This window comes from Phodopus roborovskii, unplaced genomic scaffold, assembly GCF_943737965.1.
Source record: "Phodopus roborovskii unplaced genomic scaffold, PHOROB, whole genome shotgun sequence".
Classification (NCBI taxonomy): Eukaryota; Metazoa; Chordata; class Mammalia; order Rodentia; family Cricetidae; genus Phodopus; species Phodopus roborovskii.
In genome coordinates, this window is record NW_026125295.1 from 26,120,269 (window position 1) to 26,143,582 (window position 23,314).

General features: G+C 41.4%; 1 protein-coding gene across 1 annotated transcript in view; it reads right to left on the reverse strand.

Annotated features, from left to right (window-relative positions):
* Positions 1-23,314, reverse strand: part of Slc9a9 (solute carrier family 9 member A9) — a 521,392-nt gene that overhangs the window by 274,805 nt on the left and 223,273 nt on the right. The window contains exons 7-8 of the mRNA XM_051207129.1: positions 11,174-11,312; positions 8,238-8,343 (exon numbers count right to left, since the gene is read on the reverse strand). Of these exons, the coding sequence (XP_051063086.1) occupies positions 8,238-8,343; positions 11,174-11,312 (245 nt within the window). The remainder of the gene's footprint in view (positions 1-8,237; positions 8,344-11,173; positions 11,313-23,314) is intronic.

Below are 23,314 nucleotides of genomic sequence, written 5' to 3' on the forward strand. Positions count from 1 at the left end.
AAAGGCCTTTCACAGACTGACCTGACATGTGTCAGCTCTTCCTTACCAGGTAGTGTAATTAGGCCCTTACACTGCAGACCAACAGTATAAGGCGGGTGACAAACAGACTTCACTGTTGTGTTCCACATGTGTGCATTGTTTCACATCTTGGCCAGTTCTGTCAGAGAGTAAACCGCATCGGGACTTGTTTTAGCCTCTGCATGGATATTTATGTATTTGTTTTCCACGGAACCCTTTATTCTCTAGGCTCAGACTTCAAAGCCCATTAGCTTTGCTCAGCAATCAAGGCTAGTTTCCTTCATATTTTACAAGTTTATTTTCTCAGATGGAAACCATTCCAAGCTGAATAAATAGTGGGCTATATTGTTTAAATTTTGTGTGAGAGAGGGAAATGTGTCAATCCCTTTCCCTTTCCTCCATTGGCTATAAAATAGGCCCCAGGAATCTAAAAATGGAAGATGCATTTATTACAGCAGTGCTTGTGAGCAGAGAATCATTAGACACCATGTCAATGTTGCCCTTAGAAATCACACACTTCAGTATTTAATGAGAGTCCTGAAAGTTTGCTTCTGGCAAAAACCAGACCCCCAAGTCTGCTGGGAAAGAGATTATAAAAATGAGTTTTCAAATAACCTTTCCAGCTGTGCTTTTTTGTTATCTTCATAAACTGAGCATCAGCTCCTGTGACAGGATTCAGTTTTATTAAGGATTATGCTATACATAATGCTGCTGAATTATTTTCAATATTCAATTTAAAATAATGGCTTTAGTAACCTATTGACTTTTGGAAAGTAGGTCTCTGGATGGGGAGATTTCCACCTGATCAGAAGTCAGGAATACAGGTATACCAGGCATCCCTTGGAGATAGTACCTCAGGATCTTGCATTTCCTCAAAGCCACATTGGGTATTTGTACAAAGTCCCTCCACTGGAAACTAATGAAATCTGTTTGTTTTAGCAGTGAAGAGATAAGAACCAATTAATAGAATGGCTCATTCCAGCCCCTTGTGAATCAGTTGAAAAGCCAGAAGCCAGCAGCTGCTCTCTCCACAGCTGGCTGTGAAAGCCGGGCAGACATAGCCTCATAAATTCTTCTTGACACTCCTTGCTGTTGAGAATCTCTGATGTCCACCTCAATGTGCACACTTCCCCGAGGAAGACTTTTCATTTGCACCTTCTGTCTGTCCAGTCTCCCTCAGAAAGCTACTTCAACTGCACTCATAGTATTTCCAGTGGCAGGAAATCAGACTTCTGGGGACTAGAAATACCACCCCTTCATTTGCATGTCTAAAAGCCACTTGTTTCTCTAAAACCAAGCTCTTCCTTGTGACTATTGAATATTTGCAGGTGCAGCTTCCAAGAGACTGAGATGAGGTGGTGGCAGATACGGCCCTTGAAGTAAAAGATGATGAAAATAAATCAGATGATCATCATCAAATTAGTAACAACTGAAGTGAAAGTTGGAGACGTGGTAGTGAGAGAGCCCCTTCCCCAATGAAGTGTTCATGATGAATCTAGTAAGAAGCTGAAATGGCAAGGATAATGAGCATCATGTAAACCATCTTTGAAAGCCTGATTTTTTTTGACCTGTTTTTGTCTGTAAGCGCGCACCTGGTTTAAGATGGTCCCAAGTACTCTTGCCTCAAGGCTGTGCTGCCTTTGAACTTCATTTCCTCCCTGGTCTGTCATCCACTTGAGGTTTCTTTTGTGAAATAGCCTGTAGATCATTATTTCCTTGATTCCATTTAGGCTTCTTTGTAAGCAATCAAAACAGGCCCTGGCTACTGTCACCAGGGGGAATTTGTTGGAAGGAAGCATGGCAGCTCTCAGACAGAAAGAAAAGTACCAAATGCCAGGGCTCTGCTGGCAGGAATGAATAGAAGGTCTCAACAAGGTTTTGCTATTGCAAAGAACAGGTGCCAACAGTTATGCATCTTCCAGTTCCTGTCCTAAAGATTCCCATCCCGGGGAAAGTATTTGCTGGACCTAAATCCAGAAGCTGTCAATAATTTTAGCAAGGGAGGGTGAAACACCTTGCTTAAGATACTATCATCCAGTGGAACCGGGGGTTATTCCTTAATCCACACTGGGACATTACTATCAGTGGAAGTGAGAATGGGTGGTGCACCAGTACATGTTTACTATATTCCTCTAGATTAGGCTATTTTCATGTCTAAGTGCCTTAGTTTTTAGCCAAGGAGGTATGGAAGTCAGGTTATGGATTCATGAAATTCATGGGGATCATTTACTTGGTCTGTGGATCTGACCGGGGATAGCCTGACCAGTGGCCAGAAATGAACTATGACAATACTGTCAGGCACAGGAGCACTTGTTACTCTATTGTTGAGTCTCTGAAGCAGAGTTGGAAATTTGATTCGCTGATGAACTATACTCACTTATTCCAAGATTCAAAAGATAAGCACTGAGGCTTGGGCGCTCCAGTATGTAATGTGTTTACTGTGCAAGCATGAGGACCTGAACCCACAAAACAAAACAAGTGAACAAAAAACTGAGGGTAGCAATATGTACCTGTTATCCTAGCACTAGGGAGGTGGGGACAGGAGGGTCTTTGAAGCTTGCTGGCCAGCTAATGTAGACACATAGGTAAGATTCACCATCAGTGAGAGATTTTATCTTAAAAATATTAGAGGGCCAGTGATTGAAGAAGACACTTCATGTTGATTGTAGATCTCTGACCCACACACATATATCTGCATGCACGCACGCACGCACACACACACACACACACACACACACACACACACACACACACGATATAGACTAAGTGCCTGGGATGCTTCAGTCTTGCTGTGGACCTGCTAGTGTATTGTAACATCTGCCCTTCAAGCCTACACATCAAGTCAGTACTTCAGTATTTCATTCAGAGTCACAAAGAGTAAATGAAGTAAGGTAGTGAGATATAGATGTGTATGGACAAGTCAGTCCTTATTCACTGTGAACCTCACACTACAAAATAGCTAAAAAAATACTTAAGAAGTAATTTGTAAGTCTAATATGAAGTTAACCATAAAAATTTACTGAGGGCTATAAAATGACAAATAAATAGAGACATAATTCTCAAATTAATTTTCTGTTTGAAACACAATGCTATTTTCAATCCATTTAGAGTTGCAAATATATAAACACTATAAATAGCACAGGGGACTTTAAAATTGAGGATGAAATGTAGGATATTGATCTATCAGATACATCTACATATCTATATACCTATGTAGATATATAGGTATATTAAAGTTTTGAGATTTATTTTTATTTTATGTGTATAAGTGTTTTGCCTTCATGTGTGTTTGTTTGTGCATCACATGCTTGCAGTTCTTATGAAAACTAGAAGAGAGTGTTTGATCCACTGGAGTTGGAGTTACAGATGGTTGTGAGCCACTATGTAGGGATTGGGGATCAAATCTGGGTCCTCTGGAAGAGTAGTCAGTGCTCTTAACCACCAAGTCATCCCTTCAGCCCTGATCTATCAGATATTAAGATAAACCATGAGGCTGAAACAGTTTAAAGAGTGACAATCAAATGCTAAGTGAATAACAAGAAGTTCAGGGCATACATATAATACATGTCTACACAGATAGATTTAAATCTATGGGTCGTTAGAACAATTAGCTTACTATCTGGGAAGGAAATCAAATCCCTATTCTACCCCACAAATAAAACCAAAGAACTACTATAATAAAGAATACATTATCATTAAAGAAATATGTGGGTATTGTGGAAAGGGGATAAACCTACAAACTTGAAAATGTCTACGGAGATCACAATACCTGATACAAGCAAACAAAATGTAGCACATTTCAAAAATGAAACAGGTGCCTAGAGAGAAGATTTATGACAAAGGCCTTGGTGAGCAAGCACAAGGAAGAATTCATATTCCCAGTACTCCTGTAAATGACAACCAAGTGTGATGACCCACTTGTAATTCCATCATAGATCATGGAGTCCCCAAGGAAACTGACTAGCTAGACCAGCTAAATCAGTGTTATGGCTCCAGCAAGGATCCTGCCTCCATATATAGGATAGAGAATGATCAAAGAAAGTACCTATGTGTATTAACCTCTGGCCTTCACACTCATCAATAGCACACACATCTATACATATATGGGAATACACACACATGTACATGCACATGCACACACACTAAATAAAATGAAATGGCAAGTACAAATTGAAGAGTATTCATAGAACATATGACAAATGACAGCTTAATGTTCTTGATAAAGAATAATGAAACTAAATTGTGGCGAGATAAGGATTTAAATGAGAAGGACAAAGAGCCTAACAGCTGCTTCAGCAAAGAGATGTTGATAAACAACAGCATGCTATTAGGATGCTTTTGTTCAGTAAGACAGAAGGAATACAGAAGAAAATGGAACTCAATGATCGTTGTGTTTGACAGGTTGATGGGAATGAATGCCCATATTGGCTGAAGCACAGATGATGATTAGAACAGCTCCACATAACCTTAAAATATTAGCCCAGAAATGTTGGTTTAAGGCAGTTATATAAATAAAATCCATATAATAAGTGTGGTAGTTTGAATGTAATTGGACCCCACAAGCTCATAAGGAGTGGCACTATTAGGAGGTATGGCCCTGTTAAAAGAAGTATGCCACTGTGGGGTTGGGTGTTAAGGTTTCTTATGCTCAAGCTTCCCTCAGTATGACCCTCAGACCATTTCCAGTTGCTTGTATGAATCTCAGCTACTTCTCCTGTACCACATCTGGCTGCATGCCACCATGTCTCTTTAAGATGGTAATAGATAAAATCTCTGAAACTGTAAACCATCCCATTAAATGTTTTCCTTTATAAGAGTTGCTGTGGTCATGGTGTCTCTTCATAGCAATAGAAACCACAACTAAAACACCTAGCTATAAGGATTATTATCTCAAAAATATTAATAAAAGCTGCAAATAATCAAAAGGCTCAGTAGAAGTTAAGTCTATGTGCCATAGTATTGAATGTCATCAAAAGCATTTGTTATAAACTGTTGAGGAAAGAAATTTGCTTATTGCTTTTCTAAATTAAATTTAGATTAAATATCAAGCTGCCTGAGTATATTTAAGTACATATTCAATTTGTTATATGTGAATGTAAATATATGTGCATACACTTTATTAAATGGACTCAGTGTAATATTAATAGTAGTTATAAATAGAAAGTAATGATATAAGCTATTTCTAATTTGTTTCCTTCGGTGAATGTATATTTTCTAAAATTTCATACAGAAATATGTCTTTCCACAGAAGTAAGAAAAAAAAGTAAAGATAAGTATTTAAAAACAGACATACTATAGTTAGAAATCCAGTTTTCAAGGCTAACTCAAATGTGAAAAATCTAACTCATAGAACCTACAAAAGAGGTAAACAAGCTCACAGGCCTGCTTTCTGGGTGATATCCTTGAGGACCCATGATGTGGAGTTTTCCTTTACAGTGTGTGAAGACGTATCACAAAGATAAATGGGCAACAACCAGGCAGGATTTCCGGGACAAAGAGAATGCTGGGAAGAAGGGCACCAGCCAGATGGAGAGGAAGCAGCATGGGCAGTACAGTAAAGGTAATAAAGCCACAAGACAAAAAGTAGATTGATAAAAATAAAAAAATAAAATAAAAATAAAAAAATGGGCTAATTGAAGTTGTAAGAGCTAGTTAGAAACAAGCCTAAGCTATCGGCCAAGCTTTCATAATTAATAATAAATCTCCATGCCATGATTTGGGAGCTGGCGGGAGAGACAGAAAAATATACCTACCAACTCATTTGGCAATGCCTGGACTCATGGAGTCTTTCTGGGAAATGGTGGCAAATGGGTACTGCACTGCCAATGTGCCATTTGAGGAATAAGTCTCCAACTTCTCCAAAATTATTATTAAAGACATTTCCATTCAGGTTCTCAAACTCCCCACATGATGATCCAACTGATAAAAATCTCCTAAAATTTTGTAGTTCCCCTTAAATTTTTTTGCTCATTTTTATAAATAAATGTGACTTTCTCTGACAAGGCTTTTTAGTCCTGGACTAGTCAACATGTTCTCTTTTGACTTTGGCTCCCAAAGAGATCAGAGTCATGCTTATTGCCAACTACAGCAACACACAGCTGCCTATTTTTTAGGAAAACTATCTCATAACTTGAATGTTTATCCTCAACTAAGAGGTCCCATGATATGCATGGCTGGTACTATGAGTTGACACAAATCCAATTTGGAAATAGGCAAGGATTAAATAACAAATAAACACATAAGTGATTTGGACTGCCCAGGCTTGGTCTTTGGCAATAGGAAATGTTTGTACCTAGCTTGGTTTGAATCAAATGCCTCTTAGGCATATTGCCTAAATCTGGAGTACTGTTCAGGAGATCCTGCTGCTAGCTACAGTCATAGACATTGGGGTTTTCCTGCTACCAAGGCTCACACCTGCAACTGTCCATCCTGGGAGGCTGGCTCCTTAGTTTTCTGGTATCTACTAAGGGAATCAGGTTGAAAAGGTAAAGGAGTAAGGTAAGATGAGCTGGAATAAAGAGTTTCTTGTGGACTGTAACCTTGCATGAAGTTTCTGGAATAAGATCTAGTTGAAAGGAATCCAGAAATCGAAAATCTTCATTCATAGAAATGTACCAGTTTTAGGTGTATATTTATTACAAGGCACCTCCTAACCTTCCAGGAAGGTCAAATATATTTTCTTAACTGTTAGTATTATGTAGATACTTTCACAAGTTAAGTACAGAATAGGGCACAGAATTGTAGAAAAGGGAAACAATGTTTTGAATAACTGTGATATAAAGGATTGCCTGTATTGCTTTATTTAAAGGATATTATTCACACTAGCCCCCAAATGCACAGTCTCTTCAGCAAACTCCTCAGTAACATGTCATTACAACACATCAACAAAAGAATTTTTGCGTTACAATAATTTGGATAAAGTGCCCAGGAAGGTGGAACCTGGTAGTACAGTCTCCATTGGAGTGTCATGAGAACTTTCAGTGTTGTTTTCTGGCTAGAATCCTGTAGGAATGTAGGGCCCATGAGGCTTTGCAATATTGCAGGCCAGCTTGTCAATTGGTCATCATGCTAAAACTATGTGCAAGGCAGTAATAGGACAGAGATGACCAGCCCAAGAGCAAACAAACAAATCAGCCTCCTGGGACACAATGACCACCCTCTCTTAGAGGCCATCCTGGTCTCCCACAGGGGAAGTTCATGTACCATGAGACTGCCTAAGGTTTGGATTTGAATTTTCTAGCTTTAAACTTCAGTATCATCACCCACCACAGTGAACTTAGGAATCTCTAATGTTTGAGTCTTTCTGTAGATTAATGATATTATCTGGGACAGGTAGTAAACTTAACCTTCTCAATTTGTATAAATTTTAATTGTTACTTAGGTTATTCATCATTAGAACAAAAATGTCCCAAGGACACCATATTACCATGGGTAACAGTGTAGTAGAGAGTCTCACCCCTTGTTCGTTATTTAAAAGTGTAGAAATGGGCCTAGAACTGAAACTAGAGAGCATCAGGAAGTCAGGCTGGGGAGCCTTGGTAACTCTTAGACATGGAAATCACCTGATTATTATAGCCACCCTAGTGCGGCCCAGGCAATGACAGAATAGCCATTTGGTTAAGGAATCTGTAGCAACAGACCCAAAGTTCATGGGTCTATGGGTCCTTAAGACAGCTTTTTCTGGTTCAGCTGTCCAACCTCAGAAGACTCTGTAGACTTTCTGCTATATAGGACATTAGACCGTAGAGCTACCCATTGGCTTTTGGCTGTCTGACTTGGCCAAGGCAAAGAACACTGATGTGTGTGAGACATGCACACCCTGGAAAGGCTGCCCATACTGGAGCCTGCTGCCGCTCCATTCTCCCCAGCAAGGCTAGATGTGTGTATCCCTTCATAGTGCATGAAGCCTTTCATTTGTAAAGTCATCCATCATCACTATTAATCCAGTCCTTTTAGCAACCCTCCTGTTCAAGGAGAAAAGGACATTTTGAAATCATTTTGTTAAACTATTTTGCACAAAGTGGATGAATTATTTTTTATTATTATTATTTCTCTCCCCTGGAGCCCTGCAGAGACTGATTCTGGTAGAATTCATTCGATTCACTATTTAAGAGAGACTTCATTTCCCCTCATGCTGGGCCAGGGAGAACACACAATTGAGACACACACAACAGGCCACATTCACAGGTCTTGCTCACACCACAGCATGAAGTACTGACCTGTTAAGCCAGCGGCCTCTGCAGACAGGAAGGCACTCCAAGAAAGGAGGAAAAACAGGCCAGTTTCCAGCATTGGAAACTCACAGAGCTTCGTAAATTTGGTCAAGTGACAAGCTGTGTTAAGGAAAACAACAACTGTTTTACAACAAAATCTGCTTGTTGGCTAAGAGAAATGGATTTGGTGACGAGATTTGAGGAGTTAAAGGCTAAGTGTTCACATCTGAGTAGGTGTAGCATGCAGGCCCTAGGAAGAGCAGCATGGGTTCCATGCTTCACTGTAGGTTTAGCACACCCATAAAAATTCAAAGCAGTGCTCACACACGCATGCACGCACGCGCGCGCGCGCGCACACACACACACACACACACACACACACACACACATCCTAACAGGCTGTGGGTATGAAGTCTTCTGAGTATGGTTTGGCCCTTGGAATGTCATCCCAGAAACACTGGCAGATAGAGGAAGGCCAAGCAAAGGAGCATGCCGTGGAATCAGAGGAGTCCCTTGAAAGAGGCAGTGGTCCTGGTCCCTAGGATGTATCCTGAATCAGGCTTCCCTGTGCAACCCCCTTCCCTAGGGGTGGAAGCAAGGAAAGACATGAAGTTATTCACAATGGGAAGAGTCTTCTTGGCATTGTGCATGGAGGAGAATTAGTGTTATTCTTAAGTCAAACACCTTTTGTCGAGCAATGTTTTATTTTGCCAAAGGTAATATTTGGGCAATAATCTGTGAGGTATAAAATAGAGAGAAAATAAAGGATGGTGACCCAAGCTGGAAAAAGAATTGGTTATGGAGAGATGGTTAGGGGCCTCTGATGATAGGAAAGTGTTACATTGCTATTACTTTTGTTAGATACAAATACCCTGGAAAATAATGAGATGTGATCAACTTGCAATCCAGTGGTTTTAGAAGAAAACATGAAACCTGTTCAACATTAAAAGATGGATAGTGCATGTTATGGAGGGGAAAGCATGACCTTTGATCTCTAGGATGGAATATTTGTGTTCAGTCCTTGGCTTGTCCATCACTAGGTATGTGGCTTCTGAGCAGTGTATTACTGGTCCCCACCTCTGTTTTATGCGAATTGGCAGTAAGAATAATACATATTCCCTTAATTTGGAGAGTGAAATAATGAAAGTGTGTGAAAAGTGATTTGTTAAGTTTTAGAAAGTCAGAATACCAAGAGTCAGAATGGCAGGATTCAAAATGCACTCTCTGCTCAGTCTTATATCTAAACCACTGAGTGGCTCTGAGTCCCTGGGGGAAGATGGGATGATGGCCTTATCTGGTCATTGCTACATGTCCTTGTACAGAATGACATACTCAGAACATCACTGAGTGAGGGCTATGTCCACTTTTCTGTTCGTGGTTCAGGTTAACTTCTTTTGGTAAAACGTCCTTCCTGAAAATATATCATGAATGATCTGAATGTGATTCTTTATGGGAGGAACTGAGGTCCTTCCCAACATCCCCCTTTGTTACTCAGGAGGAAGGCTTTGCTTCTCATCAGCTTTGCTCTCCTAATCTTTTTTTGTTTGTTATGAAGGGAAGGCTTCCACTTGTTTGGTTATATATCTAGGTAGGCTATAGAAGGCCCTTTCCTTTATCTTTCTCCAGGAAGTCATTAGGTCTGAATTGAAGTCCAAGTCTAGAACTTGAGGACCTGACCTGAATAGACTACCTCAGTGTATACACAATGTCCAGGATAGGGTGGAGAGATGGCTATGTGCACCTGCTCCTCTACAGCCTGTCTATAGAGCCACCAAGTACCACACAATTGACCCCGGCACTGTGGTGGAGTACCTTCCATTGCCACGTCTCATCACCTCGTGCTCTTTCTTCCAGATGTGACCTAACCTCTGGCAGATTTCTAGCCTCCAGGACTGTTCTCTTTCCTCATCAGCCTGCTCACTTCTGTGTCCACTCATCCTGCTCACACCAGCCTAATGGGAGGTCTGATTTCAACTTTTCCACCTTGTCTGTGCTGGCAGGGTGAAAAGTCTGGTTTTGAATCCCAGCTCTGAAGCACCCTGGCTTTATGGCCACAGTCCATTTGCTTTGCTTTAATTGTTCAAGATTATTCAGCTCTACAACTAGAGTAATAACAGGGTCTACCTTCCTGTATCCTTGTACAAGTCTCTGAGACTTTTAAAAAAAAATGCTCAGGGTGGTGGTGGTGTGGCAAAGTTCCCACGAAATTATAATGGGTATTCTTGTCACAATGCTCATTATTACTGTTTTGGGACCAAGAGTTAGTATGGGAAGTCCCTTACCTCCTTTACCTTCTGTGTAAAGAGAGGGTATTAATGGCATCCTATAGTGAATTCAAATGAAGAGTTGCCTGGGAAGGCCCTGGTACATCCTTCAGTGTTCCCATCATCATTATGACTACTCTAGTCCAGGCAGCATGTGACCTCTGCCATGTCTCCACCTAATGATTAAGTTATAATAGAAAGCCACACATAGCAACCATTGTTTCTTCATTCCCTCCCACAAGACAATTGTGAAGCTTTTTAAACCCCTATTGGTCATTGTCCTACCCTATCAGCCAGTGGCTGACAGTACAGCATGCTAACTTTACCCTCTTTAGTTGATGCTATTCTATTTCAGACCTTGGATCTCCAGTTATTTCTTTTCACCTTCATGGAGTCAGTTCTGGTGTCGTACGCTCACAACTTTCCTTAGGCTAAGAGAAAGCTCCGGCAACAGTAGGAGACTTGACCATGGGCAGGGAAGACCAGGTCCCCTCAACTGCTAGTACTGGTCCAATGCCTCATGGTATCACCCAGAGTTGGGATGGATTCAGCAGTGATGTATGTGACTCAAACTGATCTCACCACACACTGCTGAGGAGGTCTTTCAGCCCTAGAAACAGTCCATGCACAGTGGCTGCTCTGAAATGTCCCCAGCTTCTACGCAAGGACAAAGGATATCAGTGCTGTGACGACTGCATACGCGGAGCCCATTGCAAAGGAGCCAGCGAAGATCCCCAGGAAATTCCCCACGGACTGGAAGAATGCAGCAGTGTCAAACGCATTGGGATTCTCCTTGGGACTGTAGATGGATATAGAGCTGAAAAGAGAAGACAGTAGCTTAGTCATTGGCAGTTGGAATTGCGCACTACCTTCTGGGAGAGGCACACTTCCCAGTGAGACTGGGTGCTAGTGAGTGGGGAAAGGAGAGGTAGAGTAAGAAGCAAGTGTTCCTTGTCTTCTAGGCCATTCCCATAGTATTCATATACTACTGCCAGTCAGTAAACATTTTCATACTGGGAGAGTCGTAAAGAATATTGTTTCTGAGCAAACTAGGCATTAAAACATGGTAGGTGTACATGGAATCTGCTGAGAAGATAGATAACTGTGAATTATTTAGTGGCCATATGTCTTCAGTGCTGTTATATATTCACAAATGTTCCTGATAAAAAGTGCACTTTTATGGCCTGTGCACAAATGGGCGATACAAATCACAACATGTACAAAATATCCTGCCATGATCTTGTCATGAGCCACAAAGCATCTCTCTCTCCAGTGTAACCCCGTGGAAAAAAAGAGCCCTGGTGGTGTGCAGAACCCTGAAGTGTTAACTCCCCGGACAGGCAAAGCCCTCTCCCCCCCCCCCAAATAAAGACCAGAAGACACCCAAAGTCATTTCTCACATCTTGTTCCTGTGCCAGCAGACAGATCTCCCCAGAGAAATGCAACCCACCAACAGATTGTTTGTTTAATTTCTTTCTTTTAAAAGTTGGGTCTGTCCCCAACTTATAGAAATCTTCCTGTATCTGCCTCTCAAATGGGACTGTAGGCGTGAACCATCACTCTTAGCTTACACAGATATTTCTGAGGATGCTGTATTTGATTTTTTAATGGAGTCTTCAAATCCCACAGTGCTAATGAGAAGGACAAGGTGTATCCCATATTAGATACTACAAACTCTTCATAGTATAGCATTAAAATGAGCTGATTGGGTTTAGGGAGACTAACAAAGTTAGGCTTTAGAATTTTTTATACTTTTATTTTTAACATGGAGTCCTTAAAATTAGTCAGTGGGGGGGGGGGAATTAAGGATTTGGCAGTGAATTCTGGAAAGGAGTTCATAGCTGTGTGGAGAAAAAAACAGAACAAAACACACACACACACACACACACACACACACACACACACACCAGACACGGTGACTGAGTTTATACAGGATTATACAGAATGTAACCGAGTCTTCATGCCAGGATGGTTATAGCCTGCTGACCCTGCCCTGGTTCTCGGCCTCTAGATACTAGGTAGGAGATGGGAGGAGGAATGGCTCCCCCAGGAAGAATGTAGGAGAGGCAGTGCTTCTAAATGTTTTTTGGGTTTCTATGGATGCCTTTAAAGCCCCCACGCAGGATGAACACTTCTCCTTTGATCTCTTTAATTGGAGAAGGGACATGAATGGTGGTAAGGGAAGCCCTGAAGTGGATGTGAGACTGGCCATCATTGAGGTGCTCCTCCTGCTGTGGAGTGCTAGGCTTTCAGGAAAGCAGAGAGGCAAGCACACCTTTGAGTATTTATAATTGCCAAGCCCTGGAAAGGAATTAAATCCCAGGGATGATGGAAGCCTGGTGCTGGAGCTGGGGAAGCCTGACTTCACCTTAACATCCATGGGTACATTTCTTCATTTCTGTGAAGAGACAAGAAAGGGAGAATCCTTTCCTTTCTTTTGGGTTAAAGTATTTTCAGTTCATTAATATTTACAGTAATTTGTAAATAAAGTTCTGGAGGCTGAACCGGTGAATCTGACCCTTGGAGCTGGTACCTCTTCACCCCACCTCCATCTCCCTGCAAATGTTATTTTTGGGGGCTCCTGGTATCCATAGTGACAGTCTGTGACACCTTACACCATTATTTATGAACTGCTTTTCCTCAGACCAGTTTCACTGTTGTTATCCAGGTATAAAAGCTTTATAGTATTGTATAAAAACTTAAGGTTGATATGCTAAATATATTTTTATAACATATGTAAGAAAGTGTACATTAACAAAGAGTTCCCTGTGTGACCCCAACTCATCTTGCTGGGCCCATTGATTTTAAAGTATGCTCTTTGGGACATGTTCTATTTCTATTCACCAAACAAGATAGAACCTGTGTTTGCTCTCCTTCATGTGCTTCTCCACGATGTTTGTCTTACTATAAGAGAAAGGCATAATAACCCTTGGTCCAGGGAGTTAGTCTATTGAATCTGTTGGTCACAAGTCCTCCCAGGTTATAATCACTGGGTGCCTGCTACATGCTTGGTGACATATTACATACAGGTGGAGAAGCGCACAGAATGGAAACAAAATCAGATTCAACAAATGTCAGCTGGAGCTGGTACATGGAAACCGCCTCTAAGCAGAAAATCCTAAGAAATGGATGACAAGCACAGTGCTGAATGTGATGTAAGAGCTATAAAACTTTTAGTGGTGCAAAAGAGGAAACACTATGTTAGAATAAAGGAAATGGTATTTGATGTCGAGTCAACAGACAGTGTTGGGGAGAGACTATTCTGGGCAGTGAAGGGAGTATAAAGAAAGGCATTGAGGTAGGTGAGTTCAAGGAACCTTCAAGGCATAACTCCTGCATGGTTATGTACAGGAAGCCATGTGGAGTGGGAGAGATGGGTAACACAGCATTGCTCAGAGCCTGTGGTCCCATGTAAAGGATGATCATTTATACAACATTCACTATCTTATGCCTACATTATAATTTTGTTTACTCTTATTTGTGTGAGATAAACAAGATCAATTGTGGGTCCTCCTCCCCTACTCCCTCCCTCCCTACTTACTAAAGTAAAGTAGCTGGAAGAAAAGAGAAATCAGAATCACACAGCCAGTCAGTTCATGATGTGAACATTTTATTTCTCCTTTATTAAAAACAAAACAAATAAACAACAACAACAACAACGAAACTAATCCTTGGAAGAAAACAAGAACTCACATGAAAATAGTTGAGTGGTGTTTGTTATATTCACTTTGGGCAGTAGTTTCTGCGGAACCAGAGCCTTTGCTTAGATCAGAGGTGAGTGATGCTGCAGTGGGCAACACCTGAGCTTTCTTAAGAAAACCTGTGTTCAAAGCTGTGTTCAAAACCTCACCTACTCGTTAAGCTTTGTTAGGAGGCTTCACTTAGGGTTATGCATATGTCTATGACACAGCCTAGTGCTTGGCCTATGGAAGTCTATGCTAAAGATGATGGAATGATATTAGGCATGAAGAAAGAGAGAGAAAGAGAGAGCAAGGGGGGGAGGAAGAAAGAAACGAAAGAGTCCTGAAAAAGCTAGTCAACTCTTATAAAGAGTTGTGAGATTTCTATTTTTATTAGGCATTGAGTAGATGTAGCCATGCTGTGGGTAGTAAAGGAGTTCTCATCCCAGCTCTGAGAATCACTCTTGTGCCTTGTTACTCATGTCACAGTTTGGCACCTCTTGGTTGGAGGACCTGGGGCCAGTCGTCATACTCAGATTCAGTTTCATCACATGGTCAATAGAGATGATAGTATCCCTCCATAACTGTGAGTTTATGAAGCAAATGTAAAACTCCTATATAGATGTTGTCAATTCCAGGGTTATTCAATAAGTGTTTGTAATATACACTCGAAGACCCAATGAAAACTGCTTATCTCCATTATCATCATCATTTTGCTAAGAACTCCCACAAGAACTCTGGCAGATAGCAGAGTTCTAATTTGAAGCAAGTTATAGTTCTGAGTGTGGACAGGTGGAGCATGGTTGGCTTCCTGTCACTCTAAGATTGAGGTTGTTAGCAAGGAGCTAGTCAAGTGGATTTAAAGGGACAAGACACCATAGCAGTGTATCTCAAAGGGTGACGCGTTCATCACAGAGTTCTTGATTAACTGCATTAAGGAGCATGCCATGACAGGCTGGGCAGGGATCTCCCCAGGGAGAAGAAGGTCACAAAACTCTATTGAAGATGAAACTCATCAGCAAGGGCACCTGGCTCCTGGGGAAGAATGAGGCGGGAGCGAAGAGAAATACACAGGAAAGAGCAAGACTGCAAACGCTATTTGTCCCCAGAGAGGTGCTTTCTCTATACTGCATGGTTCCTGAGAATTGGTCCTCTAGATTCTTGCTCCTGAAAAGGCATCTCTTTGGGCTCTGGTTTCCAGTCATGACACCAAACCTCTGTATTGGGTACCGCAACTAGGTTTAGAAGCTGGAAACAGCCCAGGATTTAGGTAGCACGTGCAGAGTTCAAGCAACTTCAGCTCTTGTGACTCGACCAGTGCCAATTGTGATGGGTAAAAAGTTGGAAGGACAAGGAAAGGGAAAAAGAAGTAGACTCTCTCTTAACCTGTCCAATGGCTATCCTTCAGAATGCCAAAGAGGTATTGTGGATAGCCCAGACTGGTACAGGTGGTTATAGTCACTAGAGTTTTGAGGCGGATGGAACTAATAGCTTTGAAGATATTATGACCAGAATACCCAGTGGTGTTTAAATATTCATCTCATAAGTTGAAAATAAGTTTAGGTTATCGATTTAGCCCATTCAAGAAATGACTGCTCAGCAGAAACTGGGAAATAAATGTGCACAGGTCCTTCTACTGAAGAAATTTGAAATAAATGAAGTATTGTAACTTGAAGAAACAATATTAATACAGGTCTTCATTTTTCAGTGTACCACTTAAGATTCACAGGAACCACTAAGATTCTGTCTTCTATTTCTCAATAACTGATTTTTTTTATGCCTATAACACAATGGTCTTCAAATGAAAAGGCTTGGCGGCATAGGGAGAATTGAGTATCTGAATTTGAAATAAATCTTGGCTCTGTCTCATTGGCTGTGTGACCTTGATCAAATTACTTAAACTATTTGTATTCCCATTTCTATAAAATTATAATAGTACCCACCACATAGGGTTGCTATGACAATTAAATGCATCAACATTTTAAAGCTCTTAAAATGGCATCTGGTGTCTGGAAGGAACTAGATAATAATTTTTAGGGAAATCTTCCTTCTTGAAATGATAAATTTCTTTTTTTCTATTTTTGTCTGTGTCTCTTTCCTTTTCTCTCTTCGACCTTGGTTTTGTTCTGAAGGAAGGGTTTCAAAACAGATGTCCCATGAAAACTTTCACCTGTATGGAACCAAGTCTTTGCTGCCTCTCCCCTGCTCTTGACCTCAGAGGGGCAGGGATCGTTGGTGCATACAAAGGATCTAGAACAGATCATTCTGGGATAGTGAGTTCATGGTGCAGAAGGAGGCAGTGAGGAGGGGAGCTAAAAGTAAAAGAAAGGAAGAGGAGAAAGTGACTGAGTGACAGCGAGAATACACACAGTAAGGAATGTATGATCTCACTGGTCCCTCCCAAGACTTTGACCACCTTTCCGTTCCAGACCCTACTGAGTCACCATTTTGCAAATTTCATAACTAAGTCAAGCCTCTCAGCTTTCGCTCTTGATATTCTTCACTGCAGCCCCTAAAATACATCACTGCACTTATAGGAACTACCTGGCCATGTAATGGCCTCAGGTTCCAAGCAGCTGTGTAGCCACACTGTACCCTGCATGGTCCTCTTGCAACTCAAGCGACTCTTTAGAAGTTTCTTCTTCCTTTGTTACTCTCACTTCCTTTGCTACATTAAGTTGACATCACCCGAAAGCTTATACTAAGTATTAAGTGAACATACTGTATCCCCTTTAGAATTTCTATGACTTTAATCATTAAAAGAATCTGAAAATTATTACTATAGCCAAAAATAATTAAAAGAACCTTCCATTTTTTTCTGCAAATCTTTAATCTCTAACAAAGAAATTCAATCTATTGGCACCAGTTCATTGACAAGAGTTCTTGATTAGTCATGACATAAATATGAAATGGCTTTCCCCACCTAAAACCACTCTACTTATGCTACACGGAATTCCCCTTTGTGCTGGGTAAGCACAAAGTCTTGGTCAAACTTCATTAGTCAGTGACTTTTCTTGATTAAAACTTGGTTAAATCCAGCTTTAAACCTCCACCTTCAAACAGGATTCCTCTTCTCTACACAGAAAGGTCTAGAGAGGGCACCAGGTTGTTCCTGGAAGGGATGAGAAGTAGTGAGGTTCTCCCCTGCTGGTACCCTGAGATGCTGGGTGCCAGAGGGTGTGCCTGGCTCTTGTTCTTTTAGAGACACGCTCTGGTCTCACACTGCTTCCTATTGAATCATTATCCTAGAGACCCCAGCTGATATGCTGTTGGGAGCTCCTTCTCTGCTGCCAGTTCAACCTTTGTTATCTTTTCCAGCTGTACATATTCCTGTTTATGCTCATGGCTTGAATTAGTGGCTTCTTGGCCTCAGAAGGTTCTTTTGAGACGTTCCCTAGGCCAAGAAACAGTGCTTGCTAGCTGATCTCACCTGCTCACCAAATACATCAAACCAGCAAGCCTCTAGGTTCTGCTCCAACTGGTTCCTGTTTTATTAATTCTATAGGCCAGAAAGGGCACCCGTCTCTATGTGCTTGTGCCCCAACTCTGAGGATCTATAACCAAGAATTCCCTCCTTTGATACTGCTTGGAGGGGGACTTAGCTCTATCCCTTTGAGGATGAATTGGCAGTTCCAGCTGTCTAGAGATTCAGGGAATCCCCTTCCACATGGTTGAATGGTGAGGAAGTATTTCTATGAGGAGGGGTAGCAGCATCATGTCTTAATACTACAACTCTCTGAGGACATCTCCATCCTACCCAACCCATAGCATTGGCTGGTTCCTTGAATTAGGCAGTCAGCAGGTATGGGCTCCTCTTCTATGGATCCCTGGTGCAGCCTTTCTACATTTGCAATTGAGGCCCTACCCCAATCTGAAAACCAGAAAAGGCTCCTGGGATAAGCACTCTATGACTTGTGTTATTTAATGTCAGGTGCTTGCAGTTTATTTTCTCCCCATCTAGGGTCGGGTTTTCATTCTGCTCTTTGGAACACATTTTAAAAAGAGCAATACAGCCCAGAATGGCAATGAACTTTCTTAGACACTGTTCCATTTTGTTGGGCTTGTATGTCACAGGAGGGGATCAGGCAGGAGAAAAGAATTAATTACAGTGATAGTTTGTGTTTAAAGCTCTTTGTACTAAGAAAAGAAAGATGAACAGAACAAGAAACAAGTGGATCCTTATCTATTATTTATCTTTTAATAACTATATCAACGTGCCCTCTCCCAGGGAACTTGCTTAATTATGAATAAGGAATTGATTTTTATGGGGCCAAGAATTGTGTGTACACACTGGAATTCATTCTGGCGTCTGCCTGCCCATTATTCGGGCTTATGTTCTGCCAAAGGCTGATGAAGTTCTATCAAGAGAACCTGCTGTAAAACATAATGGCTTCAAGAATTGGGGGCATTCCAGGCACCCTGGGAGGTTAGAAGAGCTGTCTAAATAATAAGAGGTCTTGGCCAGAAGTTCGCTGAGCATGAGTTAGAAGCATAGAGTTTCACCTTCTCAAGGGCTAAGGGGCCTTGCCGAGGGCTGTACCAGGGGAGGCTCATTAATTAACTCTTTCAGGTTTTGAAGTATTATTTAATGATTGCTTGCTAAGTGCTCAAATTCATAGCCAGAGAATGATTTTCCAGGCCCTTGACAAATATCATCTTGTCATTCTAATGTGGACCATGAGAGAAAAAGACAAGGATGATTCTGTGAGAAGCAGAAGTTGTTGTGTCACAGCCATACTGTGAGCAACACAGTTGCAAGCCAAAGTGATTCATTCCACCAACAAATATCCATTGCCCCTACTGTGTGCAGACATTGTTCCAAGCATTGGGGATACAACAGGGACAAAACACACCTGTTTTTATACTGCAGTGGAGAAGACAACATAAATACAGCTAAGTAAACAAATACATGAAGAAATGACAGTTGCTAAACTGAAACTCAGGGGGCCTGATTAGAAGGGAGGATGTGATGGAGTGTGTGCGTGCGTGCCTGCGTGCGTGCTTGAATGTGTGTGTGTGTGTGTGTGTGTGTGTGTGTGTGTGTGTGTGTGCGTGCGCGCTGCACAGAAAGGCTGCCTGAAGATGACTGTAGGGGAAATGAGGTGGAAAGAACCTCCTGGACTCTGAGGCAGAGTATCCATGGAGGGTCAAAGGAGGCCAAGAAGGAATGGTGGGAGGAGTGTGTGAAGGGTGGGAGGCAGGGCTGGAGTGCAGATGTAACTGACTCTTTGGGAGCCTTTCAAGCTAGTGCTAGGGTTTCCCTCTAGGGGTACAAGGGCAGGCACTGAAGAGCTTGGACGTAGAAGAAAGGTGTTCAGAATATTCACAGAAACATTGGAGGAAGTCAGACAATTGGCAAGCTGACATCACAGTACAGCCAAAGACTGAAGCAACCAGATCCGTCCTTAGCAGCTGGAGGCTAATGCCTGAACAAGATCCCAGGAAAGACAATGGCGGGCAGTGAGGAGGAAGACCAAGGAACGCACAGGAGACTAAAGGATAAATGTGTTTCAGAGGAGCAGCTGCAGCAAGCATTTGAAAGATGACAGTGCAGAGGGGGGCTCGGAGGCCCCGTGGAGAAATGCCTGGTCTCATGTATCTAGTAGGGAAAATAAAGTCCAACAGTGAAATATCACTGGAAGATATTTAAGGTTATAGTGCATTCAAAACATCCCGATTCTTAGAACTAAATGAAGATGGCATGGACTCTACAAAAGAGCCTTGAGGTCACTGAAGTTGGAGATGCTTAAACAGAACAAAAGAATTTCTAGCCAGGGCACTATGGAGGAAACTCATGTGCTTGAGGGCTGATAAGGTGGTGCTGCCTGGAAACTGCTCACTGAAGGGTCACAGACTTATTTTCTGTCTTCCTCCGTATCTGTCAGGGAAGGAGGCAGGGCACACAACTTCTGGAAAGGCTGCCATAGCCAGGAATGACCAATCCATCTCTCAAAGGATGCAGTGAGGGTGCCATGATTTTGTAAGCAACAGACTGGGAACAGGACCTAAACCAGAAAGTTCAGCACAGAATCTCACCCTTGACAGTTTCCTGAGTGACTCTGGTCCATTAAATCCCAACTTCAAGGTGGCACAAAGAACTCTTAAGTTTAAAAGTGGTTAAAAAGGTGTGTGTGTGTGTGTGTGTGTGTGTGTGTGTGTGTGTGTGTGTGTCTGTGTGTGAATTATATGTGCATTTTCTTTGAAAGGAGATCCTAAATTACTTTGCAATTTAGCCTGAAAAGTCTTGTCAGAATTAAATTAGTCTGTCGACTTTGAGAAAATTTCTCTCATACCTAATATTGAAAGTGAATTTTAGATTGCCTTAAAGATGAAAGTAGCTTGCAAACACTCTCAGAATTCCCATTTCTCCCCACCTTTTTAAAAATAGAAATAGGAATTTGAGTCCCATGAGCCTAGGTGAGAGACAGGGCTTGGGTGGTGGGGAGCGGAAGAGACAGGATTTCTGTGTTGCATTCGGAATTTTTTCCCCTTTCCCAACTTTTCTGTATCATTAATCCTCATTAATAAAATCTTAGCTCCAACTGTCCAGTGATATGCAAAACGTGGAGTCAAATAGAAAAGATACTGAAAAGTGGGTCAATAGCTACTTACAATGGAAGGCTACTAAAATATAAATATAATCATAAACAGGTACAAGTAAGACAAATGTTAATCCAAAGTTTGAAACCAGAGAAGGGAGTCAGGGTCTCATTTATCTCAGGTTAATAGAGGACACAAAATATCTTTCTCTCCTATCCAGAATTTGCTTTGTTAAACATTTTGTAAGCTTTATTTCATATAACTCTCACCACAACCCCCTGAAGCAGGTGCATTATTATTTCAGTAGGTGAGGAAGTTATGGCTTAATGAGATTAAGTGACTTCATGCACTTCATCTTATTTAATCCTCTCAACAGTCTAATGAAGAAAGTAGTCTCATTTTACACCCAGGCAGATCCAGAGAGGTGAAATCTGTTGTCCAACTGAGCTCATGGCCATGGAACATCAGCTTCTCAACTCATGTTTCCCTGATGGCATCCTGTATAGCGGGCTGACTAAGGAGGAACCATCTGGATGTACCACCCCAGAGTGTGCAAAAAAATGACTCAGCAAAAACAACCTTCATACAAGCTAGACAAAGGCCATTCTTAGAAAGTGAAGATTTTAGGATATCCATTTCAGTCTGAGAGCCAATGGTTATGGTTTCTTAAGAGAGGCCTTCCCTGTGTAGTAAATAACTGCATCTGCATCTCTTGATATTCCTGTCAACGTTAACTCTGGCCTTCCACTCTACCTGTTGTTCACCTTGCTTGCAACATGTAGTGACTATTGTTTCTTTATAGCAGTTACTTATCTTTGTCTCTTTTACTTAAAAAATCGTGATAAAACTATGTTTACAGAGTATTTCCGGTGTCATATGTGTGCAATACTTAACACCTGGAATATAGAGCGCTCCCCATAAAGGTTAGCTTTATAATTATTAATGTTTATATTAACTTTACTAGATGACTGCTATCTCTTTTATCATTTTTCCCCTGAAAGAAATCAGTAAAAATTAAGGAGCATTCCTAAGAACACGGGGACAATTGGGGTTTGCCATTAACATGTCAGAACTGTATTAGAATCTTTTAGGATGGAATAAGTGATATGTGCAGTTAGATCAAATACTGAATTTCTCTTCTCAAGGAGGCCTATAGAGCTACGGGGATAATATCAAATGAATTGGATGCATGTACATTTTTTAACAATAACTGACAACAAAAGACTGCCAGTTGTTCTGTCAATCATACATAGCTGATTTTCTAGCTGTTCTATGAGGGAAGAAGACCCCAAGATACACAGACATAACACAGAAATCCTAGCTTTACGTGGAGGAAAATGTTTGTGAATAGTATCTAATGACATTTGTGGAACTGTTGATAGCAAAGATCAAGGGGAGAAGGCATGAGCTCACTGAGTTTGCTTTCATGGAGGCTGCCAATTCATGACTCATAATATGCTACATGAAGATAAGAAGAGTCAGACACAGGTGCTCATTTGGATTGGTGTCTGAGTGTCCCACGAGTGCTATGTGGTAGGACATGGCTGGCAAGGGACTGAATGAAATGTTGCTTTCCTCTGGCTGGGTCAAAGGACATTCACAGACAATGTGCTACCTTCCTAATCCGGGGGCTTTTTTCATTCATCCCTCTCTGATTACAAACAGCTGTCTGAGACTGCCGATGGAGAAGGCAACGCTTGGAAACTATTTGCCCTGATCAACTGACTCACCCAGACCGTCTCTCTTGCCACTGTTTTCCCATTTACTAGTAATTGAGTGTGCATCTGGGTCCCAAATCACAGCTTAATTTAAGTGAATCTCTACATCCGTCTTTTTTAGAACTTCAGAGAATTTCACTCAAGTTCAAGTTCTGTTTGGGATGGAAGCACCTTAAACCAAAGCCTTTTACCAGGACCCACACATCTGAATGTTACATAAAGCATGGAATCTGAAGATAAACAAAGCTTACCAAACAAAGGTTCTCTTCCACCTAAGGTTCTTAAGTTACATGTCCAGAAATTGCTAGAAAGCAATGCTCTACAGAAGACAGCCTTCTCTGGTATATTCTATTTAAATTCCAGCGATCTTATAGTAACACATATTCATTAACAAATCTCTCTCCACTACCACACAATAGAGAGTCTTACAAAAACTCCCAGTCAGAGATGCAACACAAAGGCCAACACTTGCCTTGTTAAGCCACTGAGATACTTACTGCTTGATTCCAAGAAGTTGGAAGCCTAAGGGTCAGTTTTGTATACAGGTCTGTAACAGCTTACAGCCCAGAAGAAGAGGTAATTGGAAGGCTTGCTGATGGTTGAGATGGAGGGCAATCAGAGAAAAGCTCATGTTAGAACCAAGCAACTAAGCCAGAGTCTTCCTCATGAACAACCTGTTTTGGGGCCAGAAATCAATGATTCTGGGAGCCCAGCCATGGTGGGAACTGAACTGTGTCAATGCACATATGCTTTTAATCTAGAAGGATATGCCTTAGTTTTCTTCACATTGCCCGCCCATTGGGTCCACATGCCCTAAAACACCTGAAGTTATTACACAATACTGATGGCAGAGGAAAGAGGGAAAAGCAGAGTGACTGGTA